The following is a 14600-nucleotide window of genomic DNA, read 5'->3' on the forward strand; positions in this document are numbered from 1 at the left end:
GATAACAAACCACGCCCCTAACAGGACACGCCCACAACAAATACGTAAAACATCCGCCAGAATTACAAACCACGCCCCTTCTTTAGAATATAATATAAACATTTCTCTTTTACATATAGCCAGTCGCCAACTTCAGGATTTTAGAAATGTGTCATGTGTTGTGGGTATTTTGTTTTATTAATGGTAAGAAAGCTTAGAAATGTGCAAGAAAAAACTTCATGGACATGTTTTCTTTAGAGGAGACCACAAATAAACCAAAGTTAGCTTACAAAATTCTATTAATTCTGTTCGTGAAGGGCATTATGATCTCATAATCTCGATTAAATACCTCGCGGGACAGTTAAATGAGACAGTTAATTAAATAAATAAATAAATAAATAAATGCCCTGTGGCATAAAGGACAGTGTGTTTACTGGTGCTGGGGTGGGACTTTTATTTTGGAAAAGAGGAGCGACGAACACAAACGCAAGTCCTTCTGGGAAAAAAGAGGGTCAGAGTCGAATTGTACGAATCCATAATGGAAGTGTTGAAGGCTGGAGGATCTTAATTACACTCGTGTTTTTAAATGGTGGGCTGTAAAGCGTGACTTTGTGCTTGGGGTGTGAGTAGGCTGGGAGTTGGAGATGAGAGGGGGATAAAGAGCAGCTCTGCTGGGTTTTGTGCGGTGAAGCTGCCCGAGCCGTGGCGGTGTGTAGTAGTACTACTAGTAGTAGTAGTTGTTGTTGTTGTTGTAGTTGTGGTGGTGGTGGTGGTGTAGTACAGCATCCAGCGGAGAAGCAGGGCAGTGAGGGGAGAGCTAGCCGCCTGTCTGAGTGAGTAATGCTTCCCATTTTCCAGCGAGAAGATGGATGAAAGGTCCAGCTACAGTCGTGTGCTGCTCGGGCTGCTCATGCTGCTGCTGTTCGGCGTCATTGTGCTGCAGTATGTGTGTCCCGGCTCTGAGTGCCAGCTGCTGCACCTGGGCTCGTTCTCCGAGCTGCGAGGCGGAAGTGATGGTCGTGATGGTGATCCGTATGTGGCAGAAGACGGCGCTCTGGCGCGCTTTGTGCCGCGCTTTAATTTCACTCAGCAAGACCTGGACCGCGTCGTCGACTTCAACATCAAGGGCGACGACGTGATCGTGTTCCTGCACATCCAGAAGACCGGAGGCACCACATTCGGCCGCCACCTCGTCCGCAACATTCAGCTCGAGCGCCCGTGTGAGTGTCACGTCGGTCAGAAGAAGTGCACGTGCTACCGGCCCGGGAAGAAAGAAACGTGGCTCTTCTCGCGCTTTTCCACCGGCTGGAGCTGCGGACTGCACGCCGACTGGACCGAGCTGACCAGCTGCGTCCCGTCCAAGATGAACAGCCGAGAGGCTTCCCCAAGCCGCAAGAGCCCGAGGTGTGTGTGGCTTCAGTGTGTGTGTGTGTGTGGCTTCAGTGTGTGTGTGTGTGTGGCTTCAGTGTGTGTGTGTGTATGGCTTCTGTGTGTGTGTGTGTGTGTGTGTGTGTGTGTATGGCTTCTGTGTGTGTGTGTGTGTGTGTATGGCTTCTGTGTGTGTGTGTGTGTGTGTATGGCTTCTGTGTGTGTGTGTGTGTGAGTGTGTGTATGGCTTCAGTGTGAGTGTGTGTATGGCTTCAGTGTGAGTGTGTGTATGGCTTCTGTGTGTGTGTGTGTATCTTCAGTGTGTGAGTGTCTACATTTTCAGTGAGTGTCTACGTGTGTGTATGGCTTCAGTGTGTGTGTGTATCTTCAGTGTATGTCTATGGCTTCAGTGTGTGTGTGTGTATCTTCAGTGTATGTCTATGGCTTCAGTGTGTGTGTCTATATCTTCAGTGTGTGTCTATGGCTTCAGTGTGTGTCTATGGCTTCAGTGTGTGTATATCTTCAGTGTGTGTCTATGGCTTCAGTGTGTGTGTGTGTAGCTTCAGTGTGTGTGTGTGTGTGTGTAGCTTCAGTGTGTGTGTGTGTAGCTTCAGTGTGTGTGTGTGTAGCTTCAGTGTGTGTATATCTTCAGTGTGTGTCTATGGCTTCAGTGTGTTTATATTTTCAGTGTGTGTCTGTGGCTTCAGTGTGTTTATATCTTCAGTGTGTGTCTGTGGCTTCAGTGTGTGTATATCTTCAGTGTGTGTCTGTGGCTTCAGTGTGTGTATATCTTCAGTGTGTGTATATCTTCAGTGTGTGTCTATGGCTTCAGTGTGTGTGTCTATGGCTTCAGTGTGTGTATATCTTCAGTGTGTGTCTATGGCTTCAGTGTGTGTGTCTATGGCTTCAGTGTGTGTGTCTATGGCTTCAGTGTGTGTGTCTATGGCTTCAGTGTGTGTGTCTATGGCTTCAGTGTGTGTGTCTATATCTTCAGTGTGTGTCTATGGCTTCAGTGTGTGTCTATATCTTCAGTGTGTGTCTATGGCTTCAGTGTGTGTCTATGGCTTCAGTGTGTGTCTATGGCTTCAGTGTGTGTATATCTTCAGTGTGTGTATATCTTCAGTGTGTGTATATCTTCAGTGTGTGTCTATGGCTTCAGTGTGTGTATCTTCAGTGTGTGTCTATGGCTTCAGACTGTGTGTGTGTGTGTATCTTCAGCGTGTGTGTGTGTGTATCTTCAGCGTGTGTGTATCTTCAGCGTGTGTGTATCTTCAGCGTGTGTGTGTGTGTGTGTGTCTTCAGCGTGTGTGTGTGTGTGTGTGTGTGTGTGTGTGTATCTTCAGCGTGTGTGTGTGTGTGTATCTTCAGCGCGTGTGTGTATCTTCAGCGCGTGTGTGTGTGTATCTTCAGCGCGTGTGTGTGTGTATCTTCAGCGCGTGTGTGTGTATCTTCAGCGCGTGTGTGTGTATCTTCAGCGCGTGTGTGTGTATCTTCAGCGCGTGTGTGTGTATCTTCAGTGTATGTGGCTTCAGCGTGTGTGTAACTTCAGTGTATGTGTATGCCTTCAGTGTGTGTATGGCTTCAGTTCCAGTTTTGTTTTTGTCACTGTTTCACACACATTTCTCGTCATTTGGAAAATATTTGGCTTGCTATCTCTCTAGTGCTATTGTACAGCTACTAATCTTGATGGAACTGAGTGCTCCTCCTCTTTACATTGTTTTCTACCTGCACTATTATTCAGTGAGAGAAAATCCACTGGGAAACCAGATGCGCCAAGACAAAAGGCCACCGCGAGGTCATTGACAACGCTCTGAGGCTCGCCTTTCTTTAGCTAACTCAAACCACAGGAGGTCTATTCTAACATCTATTCACTCTTTAAACCAGGGCTGGCCAAACTGCTCTAAATATGTGGGCCAGATGGGGGAAAATGAGTGTGCGTGATAATTAAAATGATAATATATATATTTATATATATATACATGTATATATATTTTAAAAAAAAAACACCAAGCTTCATTGATTGCTTTTCAGTAGTGTAACAAATAATGTGTTAAAAACCTGCTTGTATAGTCCTTTTTAAATAGAGATTATACATAATGTTTACCTAAAAGTTTGGGTACAGTGTAATCTCTAGAGCTTAAACACTAAGAAGCTGGGTAGTTTTATTTTCTGGATGTCTTAAATGGAGCTTTATTTTATGCAAAGTACTGGTTTCAAAATGATAAGCACCCCCACATTTCATATTTAGTGTCCTTCGGAGAGAATAACGGCACAGAGCCTCCTCTTGTAAAATCTAACACAGTGGGAGACACTTGTAGATGGACTGTGGACACTCCTCTATGCATAATATTTAAAGATCATTCTTATTTTTAGGTGTGTGAATGTGAGCTGCCCTTTTAAAAAAAAAAAAAAAACAGATGACATTGCCATTGTAAGACAATAACAGCATTAATTTTTCAAAGAAGCAGACCAGAAGAGAATCAGAGTGCATCTGTTTTTAAATTTGGTGCATATATATATATATATATATATAATATAATATAATATAATAATATATCTATATATATATATATTACACAGCAGGCCAAATTAAAATATATTTCATCTTTTCAAAAATGTCACATAGTCACTGTTTGGACAGACCTTCCTGAGACTATAGCCTGATGGTAGACTCATATAAGTCCCTAGTCTCTGCTAGGTTGAATCCTACAGTATAAGTTCAAGAACAAATATGACATTAGAAGAATATTAATTTCATACTATTTAGTGTACTGGATTAAGTACGTAAGCTATATACTTGTAAACTACTCGTAAAGTGTCCCAATTTCACTGCTTCCTATATACGGTCAACTCTAGGACTATTGCTACTCTTAAAGAGAATAATTAAAAAAAAAAAATACTGTATGAAATAAACACTACATACAATAATTCAAAGGTTCCCCTTAATTGGAGAAACAGATCATTTAAAAAACTGTCAGGAAGAGGATGCGTGAGCATGCTTCATCCAGTCCCATTCTGCTAAGAATACACTACATGGCCAAAAGTATGTGAACACCTGACCATCACACCTTTATGTGCCCATTGCTAAACCCTTTATATTAACACAGAGTTGGTCCCCTTTGCTGTTATAATAACCTCCACTCTTCTGGGAAGGCTTTCCACTAGATTTTGGAACATGGCTGTTGGGATTTGTTCATTCAGCCAGAAGAGCATTAGTGAGATCAGGCACTGATGTTGGGTGAGGAGGCTTGGCTAGTTCTTCCACTCCAATACTGGCAAACCATGACTACATGGACCTCACTTTGTGCACAGGAACATTGTCATGATGAACAGGTTTGGGCCCGTTTGTTCCAGTGAAGGGAAATTGTAATGCTACAGCATACAAAGACATTTTATACAATTACGTTGTACAACAGTTTGGGGAAGAACCATATATGGGTGTGATAGTCATGTGTCCATGTACTTTTGGCTATATAGTGTATTTGGTAATTGTTCCAGATACGTATTCTCTGTCAAATTACACTCGCTGTTAAAATGGCTAAGTGGTAGGGTGGTGCAGCGGGTAGTGCTGCCACGTCACGGTTTGATTAGGTTACTTTCTGTGTGCAGTTTTAGGAGTTCTCCTCCCAAAAACATAGCAGTTGGAGGATTGGCTGCACCAAATTGCCTCTAGGTGTGAATGAGTGTGTGAATGTGCATGCGCGTGCGTGCGTGCGTGTGTGCACGTGGTGCCATGTGATATCCCATCCGGGTTGCATTCCTGCTTTGCATGAATACCATGTTCCTTGGTTTGACGATGGGTTCTAGCTCCAGGATAAAACAGTAACTGAAGATGAATGAACAAATAAAATTTGCATCTATGCAAATTTAAGTATGTTAGAAAGATACGCACTTCTGTACTCTTGGAGTTCTGGGACTTTTTCCAGTGCTTTCACATGTTATATTTGCTTGAATGTAGAATGGCGTCTGTGTACTTTTCATGTGCTGTTTGAAACACAAGTTTTTCTAAGGTAATCCTTCATTCTCCTGCTGAAACGTCTTTCACATACTTGTTAGACACCCTAAACTTGATCCTAAAATATATGATAATATTGCCATGGGTAAAAGTACCACTAATTGAATGCAGCTCTGGTTGCATGACAGGCCTTTGCTTTTCAAAAGGGACTGAAAGGAGTCTTACATTATTTATAAGCAGTATACACTAAATCCATGCTTAGTCCTAAGGGTGAAGCTGATATGTTTAACACTAGAGTCAGTCATTTGTCAGAGGCATGCTGACATGTAAAACCATTCTATTTACATTAGTGCATTTACATTTATTTTCATATTCTGTAGTCACAGGTGGAAGTTTTAAATGGCTCCTAGTTGTTAGCAGCACACTGTTGGTTGCTAACTTTGTCTTGTTGCACAGACTTTGGTATCTACACTGTATTACTATTGAGCCCTTTTTTCCTCAAATAGGACACTGCTCTGTTAGAAAGACTGGGCATGAAAAGATTTTTTTCATCAGTCCAAATGAATTCTGTTCATTCTGAACAAACTGTTTACATGCCACTCTTTTCAAACAAATCTCTCGAGGTCTGTCAGTGTAACAAGTAGTTAATGTTAGTTAAAAATATTAGCCCAGTTGCCTTTGGTTTTAACACATGTTCAGTGATGTCCAACAATGATTTTACATTTGAGGTTTCTCAGTAACATGACAAACTATGTTTTTTTTTTTTGTGTGTGTGTTGCATCATACCACCCCTCGTTGATTATTTTCCTATTATGGTACATCCCAGTGTGTTTCCTTATGTAGTTCCTTATGTAAATTTACTTTCCTTTATTTCCTTACAAATTTTGGCTTCATAAAAATTAACTAATTAATTTGTGATGGTGTCACGACCTTCATGAGTCATTACACCAGAAAAGCAGTTAATCGTTAACCAGAATTAAACTCTCAATAAAATGTGTTCATAAACACATACGTTTGCCAACAATCTACGAGATTTCACGCTCATGTTTGCTGTTTTGCAGTGTAGGGATTTACAGCAACTCTTGCATGCTGCTTTTGTTGTTTTGCCTGTTCCCCCTTTTCATCAGCATCTTCATAAAAATCTGCAAATTTTTTTTCCCACATGTTGAAACATGTTTTCTTTATCCGTGCAATCAGGGCCAGCCCATGAGTCTGTAAGGCCCTATGCAGTATTTAGAAAATGGGCCCTCCAGCATGCATACATACTCCTACAAAGCAGGGTTGTTGCTGCAGCTGGGAGCTGACTAAGAAATTTGAGCATTACCCCAACAGTCCAGCCAAAGCACACAAGTACAGTACGTACAGTATGTCTGCACATCATGCCAGGTTTCCATCAACTCCATCAAATAGCACAAATAACACACATATATGAGTACTTATAATAATTTAAAATCCAGACAGATTAAGCTGTAATCTTTACAATAAAAAAAACTATAAAGTAAAAACATGTGCTCTTTAGATTTACTAAGACTAATTACCAAAGACATCCAGAAAATGCAACACGGAGAGCCTTTTACGATGTTTGGGCTCTACGAAATTGCTTATATGGCCGGTTTAACAAGCCGTGCACTAGCCGATCAAGCCACTTTCCACATTTAACAAACTGAGTTAAGCCTGGTTTATACTTCTGCACTTATGCATATTTGTCACAACAGACGGGGTGGTTTATGAAACTGACAAAAAGAATCTCAGTTTATTGTCACGTGTCATGCTGTTAGTTTCTCAGGCTGCTGTCTTCAATAAAAAAAATATATATATATCTCCTATGATAAAGCTCCTCCATGGATAGCTAGAAATGAACAACATGGGCGTATAGATTTGTTTTTCTTTCCTCTTGCGTTTCATGTTTGCTTTAAACAGCGGTATGTTCACATTAATGTACAATGGATTTATTTACAGAAAACTACAGTCATGATATTGTGGCATGCATGAGGCTTTATACTGGCCAGCTTAAGTCAAGCCAAGTGGGTTTTAATTTGTCAATCCTCTATAAAGCTTGTATACATTGGAATGAAACATCGTTTCTCCAGGACCATGGTGCAACTCATAACAGTACCCAAGACTACATAAAGTGTAAATACATAACAGTGTGTTGGATTGCACATTTGTTTTCTTCTAATGGGCTCCCAGTAAAGAGTGTAGGTGATGTGAACCATGGCAGCACAATCCATCAATCGTAAAGCATCCGTTATTTCTATGATTGCGTGTTGATTTAGACACTAGTTAAATTGAAGTCCTTTGATACTACAGCCGCTTGATACTGCTGCAACATTGAAAGTATCAAATGTTACAGAATCAAACTTTTTGCCATGTTGTAGTATTGGAAAAGGTATCAAAACATCTCTTGCAACTCTGCACTATTTTTGGATTCAAAGCTTTATATAGTGATTATTTTGCTGTGTACTGGATTTACTGAACAGATCATCCAACCAGTTCCTTCAGGCATCATCTGGTTTACTCTTCTTCCCATTTAACTTTTACTCTTAAGGTTTACTCTTTAAGGTTATTAAGGTTTACTCTTCTTCCCATTGGCTTCCAATTGAGCCATCAGTCAAATGTAGAAATTATAACCATTCAGTCCCCCGATGTTACATGGGGATGTTGAAATATTGCAAAAAAAAAAAAAAGTCTACCCCTATCTTAAGGTCACGTTAGTATGTTGGCATTTTACTGCGAAGAGGATTCTGATTGGAGAGCTTTTATAATTATATAAACAGTATTGCACGAGCAATAGTCTGGTTATACTGAGTATCAGCATGGCTGTTATTTGGCCACAGATAAAGCTGATATTCAGTATCACAGCACGATTGCGAGTGTGATATTGCTTTTATACAACAGTTTCTTAGATCCCAAAGAAGCCACAGCCCTGATAGCCTGTCTAGCTGGCTAGCTAGCTCACAATTATTTGTACATTTCCGTTAAAGGTGCAGCCGGTGAAACTGGCTTCCCTTCTTCCCTTTCATTTTCATTTTCATCTGACAAGCTTTCATATTTTAATTCAGAAATTATATTGATGAAAAATGTACCGTTCACCATGTCTGCTGATGATGTCATGCTAACTCTACTGCAGTAACGGTTCCAGTGGGACTGTTGCTAGAATAGGAATTTTACATTGCAAACACAGACAAGCGGAGTGATACAAACAGTGAAATGTCCCAGTAAGGTTATACTAAATATAAGCACTCTTGGATCACCTCCCATCCAATCAAATTAGTGGACTGGAACTGTTGTATAATGACTATGTTGCATTCAACATTGTATTCAAATAAGTCATTTTCTTTTAGGAAACGTGGAATTTCAGAGGAGTCATGACCGTAATCTTGTCATGTGGCATTTGCATACATTGACAACACTTTGCAACAATCAGGTCCAGAAAGTGATGCTTTTATAGTGGTTACTTCACTTAACTCTTATAGATATTCCAATATTAAGCAGATGGCACATTCATACTATAGATGGAGAATACACCTGTAAGGAGACAATAAATCAATAAAATGTATTACAGTAAAACCCAATACACCCAGAAAACATAAAAGAAAGACACAAAGTCAAAGTCAACATTTTGTCAGGGAGTGTACAAGATAACATGTTACCAAGAAGTGTTTTTTGTGTGTGTGTGTGTGTGTGTGTTTTCATCATAAATTGAAATTAAAGCCACTTTAGTTCAATTTTAGAAGAATATTGTTCATTTTATAATAAGTAAATGGAAAATGCCTCATAAATAAATACTTTTGTGGTATAGCCTACAAGATGTTTTCACTTTTTGAATTTATTTAAGCTGCCTTTGCTGTCATAATTCAGAGTATTTTTAGTCCTTTGAATTTGTAGGATAAGTAAATGTAAATAAAATGTAAATCTTACTTTAGTTAAAAGTAGCTGATTTTACAAGTTGTTTAAAATTACATCTCTAGTTTTCTATCCTTCCCCAAATGAGTGATATCATTGTCTGTTAAGGAACAGCACTGATTATATGTTGGTCATTGCCAATATCTGATTACATCGTCCTCTCTCCCAGCCCTGTTATGATGGACAACAATATTATGTGGGATCACTGGTCAATTAAATCAGGTTAAGTGAATTATTCGTTGCCATCCTTTTGTGCATATGTGCATTTGTAATAAATGTGCTCATTGTCCTCTGCATATGACGCATTAAAATTCTCCAGACAGCATCCTGACCTGCTGCATCACTCTTAATTCACCTTCGTTATGAGCTTGAGGATAATGATGGATGATGTGATCTGCACAGTTGTGAGTCAGCTGTGTGAACAGCAGTGGAGTTGGCACATATGCGCTGGGGGACTGCATTACTTAGTGTGATGGTGCTGGAGGTGCTGTACTGACTAAAAATTTCTCAGTTAGGCAGTCTAGGATCCAGTTACAGATGTTGGGTTTCAGGCCCAGCAAGCTCAGTTTGTGTAGATTTCTGTGGCACAGTTGAGTGTATCTAAAGTCAATAAACCCCATTCTCACATAAGTGTCTTTTTTTTTTTTTTTTTTTTTTTTTTAAACGCAGGTGGGTAAGGGCCAAGGGAATGGCAAAGGATATAGAATCATCAGTTGAATGGTTAGGGTTATAGGGAAACTGGAGGGGACTGTATAGTGGGAGTCACTTACTCCGTAAGTGACTCGTGACTCTCCTCGCAAAGCACTTTATGGACTGGAATGATTGTGGTGTGGCACTGTGCATGATGACCAAACATCTCCACCTCAGTGTGTTCAGATGCAATTTTTCCAAACCTAAACTGTGCTTCATATACTTTTTGTAGAGAAGGGATTTTTCCTAGCCACCCTACCATGACAGCCATATTTGTTGTTCAGTCTTTTTCTGATTGTGCTGTTACGAACATAAATATTTAATGTGCTTACAGAGGCCTGTAGGTTACATGATGTAGCTCTTGGGTTTTTCTCTCTGCATTAAACAGTCTGGTCTTGGACTGAATTTGCTGGGATGCCCTCTCCCGGAAAGATTGGCAACTGTCTTGAAGGCTCTCCATTTGTCCTTCTCGCTGTGGAATAGTGAATTTCAAATTGTTTGGAGATGGCCTTATAACCCTTCCCAGATTGATGAGCAGTAACAATTGCTTCTCTGAGGTTATGGCTGATGTCTTTTCTTCTTGGCATGATGTAGACACACACCTGAGTGCTCCAGAACACAAAACTGCTAAAGGTTCTGCTTTTATAGAGGTAGTCACACTTCTTGATGATTAACTAATCTTGTACATTTCATTAGTAATGTACCTGGCTGCTAATTTCTCTCTTAATGATTATGGAAGTACTTATTTTTTCCCCCCATCTGACTTCTCAATGTTGATTTACATTTTTTTGGGAAAAAATTACTACATATTGAAATCTGTTGTGTTTTTTTTTTTTTTGGTGTCACTTGAGGTTATTTGTTTGTTTATAGAAGTTTGCGAGGACCACAGAATTGTTATTTAGCCCCTGATAAATAAAAACATAGAATTGAAGGAGGCGTACTTTTTACATTAATGAATTCTGTTATATTCTCCGTTTACCTTGACAGAAAGTGGGGGTGCATGAGATACACCCTAAGTTAATATTGGACAGTTCAAAACAGCTGTGCAAAACACTGCAGATTCATATGACGATTGCCTCATCTCTTGTTTTATTTGGGAAGAAAAACACTGCTCTTTAGGAGTATTTTTGAGTTTTAGCTCTTATTACTGCATTCCAGTGTTAAGTTGCAGAGCTCCTACACAAATTGCATAAAGGCTGACTGGTCTGGTAACAATAGAATTATATAATAATATAATCGTGGTAACCGTCACTGAATATAGTGGCAGTGTAATATCTTGTACACACAATTAAATCATTATATTGCACAAGCCTAGCAGCCACCTTCTTGAAGATATTCCTGTACTCCTAAGGTCAACCCAAGATTTAATCTACACTTGATCAGTTTTAGAAGTGACAACAGTATGCATGTTATTAATCTATATTATATTATTATTAATTTATTTTTCTCTTTCTCCACAGGAACTATTACTACATCACGATCCTGCGGGATCCGGTGTCACGCTACCTGAGTGAGTGGCGTCACGTGCAGCGTGGTGCCACATGGAAAGCCTCGCTGCATGTGTGTGATGGTCGGGCGCCTACTGTGGCAGAGCTTCCCAGCTGCTATACGGGTGATGACTGGTCAGGTTGCTCACTCGCCGAGTTCATGGCGTGCCCCTACAACTTGGCTAACAATCGGCAGACTCGCATGCTGGCCGACCTGAGCCTCGTGGGCTGCTACAATGCATCAGTCATGAGTGAGCAGCAGCGTGGCGCCGTGTTACTGGAAAGTGCCAAACGCAACCTCAGACGCATGGCTTTCTTTGGCCTGACTGAGTACCAACGCAAGACGCAGTACTTGTTTGAGCGTACCTTCCGCCTGGCCTTCATTGCACCCTTCACACAGCTCAACGGCACACGTGCTGCCAGCGTTGATGTGGCATCCGAGACACAGCAGCGCATCCGTGAACTCAATGCCTGGGATGTGGAGCTGTACGAGTATGCACGTGACCTCTTCCTGCAGCGCTTCCAGTATGCACGGCAGAAGGAGCGACGCCAGGCTCGCCAACGGCGCCAGCAGGAGAGGCGTAGGCTGCGCGCCAAGGTGCCACACTGGACAGGGGGGAAGGGTACTAGGCCCACTAAAACCCCACCACAAACGAGGCAGTCCCTAGCCACTAGGCTTGCTGAGCCAAAACAGGATGAGAAAATGTTGGAAGAAGATGTAGGAGTGGAATCAGAAGATCCATGGTGGGAGGACGATGACGAGAATGAAACCATAGAGGACTATTTAGACAATGTGGAGCAATGGTGATAACCCAGTGGGCATTGAAGAAAAAAATGGGTGGAATTGCTGACCTTCCTATATTCTCCACTAGGTTGCCAAGCAATGCATTTTCTACTCATTCAAACCCCAAAACACTAATTTTATGTTCTCGATTAGCACATGGAAAAAGTGCATTTGTTTGTGTCAGATGCAGCTAGGAACTGAGTGAATTTTGCTGGTTTCTGCCTTTTGTTTTTGTTTTTTTTTTCTTTCCCCTCAAAATCCATGCGCACTGCAATCCTCCCTATGTACCAGTGTACCTTAGGGTCCTTAACTGAATTTATGTTGTTAAAAATGCTATTGAATCAAAGAGGTGTGTTTTCTTTATGGTTAATTTTTTTTTTTATTTGAACTTTCACTACGACATTTGATTGTAGGTGGCGGTGTGATATTTTCTAGCATTCTTACTGTACTGATTATGTAGCCTCTGGCTTCAGTATAAAATATTGTAGCAAATCACATTATTTGTAATTCCTAACATAAGCTATATTACAAATTGTATGAACAGATAAATGTGTGAATATACTGGTAATCGAATGCAATTTGTTGCTACTCAAATAAATTTTGATATTAATTGTAGCTTTGGTATGTGGACACTGAAATGTGGGTATTATATTTTTGGTGTGAGTATTAAAATAGCCTTGTCTAACTTCTCTAGACAGTGTTTGAAAAAGAAATAGGTGTGAATTAAAAGCTTGTGCTAACATTATTTATGGTGAACAGGAGTGCTGTAAAGGTAGGTACAGTGGGGAATATGCTTAAGGGCTATGAGTAGACAGAGGGCCAAAGTGGACCCAAGGGAACCACTCCTCACACCTGCAGGGTTAGGGGCTCGATTCCCACCTCCACCCTGTGTGCGTGGAGCTTGCATGCTCTGCTGTGCCTCAGGGGTTTCCTCTGGGTACTCCAGTTTCCTCCCCAGTCCAAAGACATGTGTTGTAGACTGATTGGCATCTCTAAATTGTCCTTTGTGTGTGTGTGTGTGTGTGTGTGTGTGTGTGTGTGTGTGATTATGCCCTGAGATGGATCGGCACCCTGTCCGGAGTGTCCCTCACCCTGTGCCCCATGTCCCCTGGGATAGGCTCCATGATCCCCGTGACCCTGTGTAGGATAAACGGTATAGAAATGGATGGACGGATGGTCCCTAAAGGCTTACTGCTGTGCTACATGTTGCTTGTGTCCCAATATAACAGCATATGTAGAATTCAGGCTCACCGAATCAGGTCACTCAGCTTCGCTTCACAGAGCCTTAGTTAGTATTTGAGACACAGCCCATCACCCGGCTGCATTTACCTGCAGTTCCCTTTCTCGACAACAGATGGCGCCAAAGTGTCGGTTAAGAAGCCGTTTACGAGCAATCTCTGAAATAAATACACAATATACGCGTTTGTTGTATAAAAGCTGCTTTGGCTTTTATGTGTGAGTTTGAGTTTGTGTAATTACACACCGTATAGATTATTAGACTTTAGCGACTTTGTTTTTTTTAAAAAAAAATAATAATAAAAGCCGTTAAAACTGTACATTGAGACATAAGCGTTACTTTGGTTAAAGAAGTGAATAATGGAAGTTTATACTGATATGTTATGCTATGTTAAAACACTGAGAGGGGTGGCTTTTTCTTCAGCTTTCCCGACTCCACCCTTGCAACAGGCTTTTTTTTGCCGTTTAAGTAGGAATGGGATTCCCCTAAAATGGAGGAAGTGTAGTGCACGCTGTAGTGCACTACTCCATGCACACTCTGCTCTCCTCCTCCCTCGTTAGCGCCTCTCCTCTCCTCTCCTCTCCTGCTGCCTACCAGCCGCTAGCAAGTTCGCCTCACGCTTCCTCCTTCGCTTTCGTCCTTTCTCCTCAAAATCCACACCGCGCTGCTGCTCAGGCTGCAAGCCGCACAGAGCCACACAGAGCCACGCAGAGCCGCACAGAGCCGCTGAGCTAACCCCCAGCCCAGAGGAGAAGTAAACTTGCTGGAAGGGAAGGGCTGAAAAAAAGCGCCGCGCACAAACCAATGAGTGGGACGCTTCTCCTGAAAGAAATGGTTCTCTTATTTGCGTAGATTTTGCTTTAAAACGAGGGGACGAGCTACAATATCCAGCACTTCCCCCCCTCTACCTTGAGCAAAACAAGAGGTCTGTCTACCCAGGTAAGTGCTTATTCACTCTGGCGCAGTTAGCAAACTAGCATTAAAGCGGAATAACATTCCCGAGTGCTGTGGCTGAGCTCGCGCCATGTCCGTGCATGACAGCTCAGTGTGAGTGTAACATATGTCATATCTTTAAGCTGATGTAAAGAATCCTGTTAAAGCTCCTCAGCCATTCGACAATGGTAGTGAGCCTCAAGCTAACCCTGCTTTGCATATGGCCTTGAAGCATGCCTGTTATAACATGTCATTTTCCTA

General features: G+C 41.4%; 2 protein-coding genes across 11 annotated transcripts in view; both read left to right on the forward strand.

The window, feature by feature from the left end:
- Nucleotides 1-425: 425 nt before the first annotated feature.
- Nucleotides 426-12784, forward strand: hs6st2 (heparan sulfate 6-O-sulfotransferase 2). The gene is made up of 2 exons (XM_026918570.3): nucleotides 426-1383; nucleotides 11359-12784. Exons 1-2 carry the CDS (start codon nucleotides 845-847, stop codon nucleotides 12191-12193), a joined length of 1374 nt encoding a protein of 457 aa, XP_026774371.1. The 5' UTR covers nucleotides 426-844; the 3' UTR covers nucleotides 12194-12784.
- Nucleotides 12785-13874: 1090 nt separating this feature from the next.
- mbnl3 (muscleblind-like splicing regulator 3) overlaps nucleotides 13875-14600 on the forward strand; it is a 42319-nt gene continuing 41593 nt past the window's right edge. For 4 of the 10 annotated variants that reach the window (XM_053235774.1, XM_053235773.1, XM_053235776.1 and 1 more), the window contains exon 1: nucleotides 13876-14345. The gene's annotated coding sequence lies outside the window, so the exon portion shown is untranslated. Of the gene's footprint in view, nucleotides 14346-14600 lie in introns of all 10 variants that reach the window. The other 6 variants (XM_053235770.1, XM_053235768.1, XM_053235771.1 and 3 more) reach the window with 5 other exon arrangements.

This window comes from Pangasianodon hypophthalmus, chromosome 7 (assembly GCF_027358585.1).
Source record: "Pangasianodon hypophthalmus isolate fPanHyp1 chromosome 7, fPanHyp1.pri, whole genome shotgun sequence".
Taxonomy (NCBI): domain Eukaryota; kingdom Metazoa; phylum Chordata; class Actinopteri; order Siluriformes; family Pangasiidae; genus Pangasianodon; species Pangasianodon hypophthalmus.

Excerpts from the sequence above, each read along its gene's own strand:
- hs6st2 (XM_026918570.3), top strand. The coding sequence starts at position 845 with ATGGATGAAAGGTCCAGCTACAGTCGTGTGCTGCTCGGGCTGCTCATG. Across the intron at positions 1,384-11,358 it reads CCAAGCCGCAAGAGCCCGAG|GAACTATTACTACATCACGA; the intron begins GTGTGTGTGGCT and ends CTTTCTCCACAG.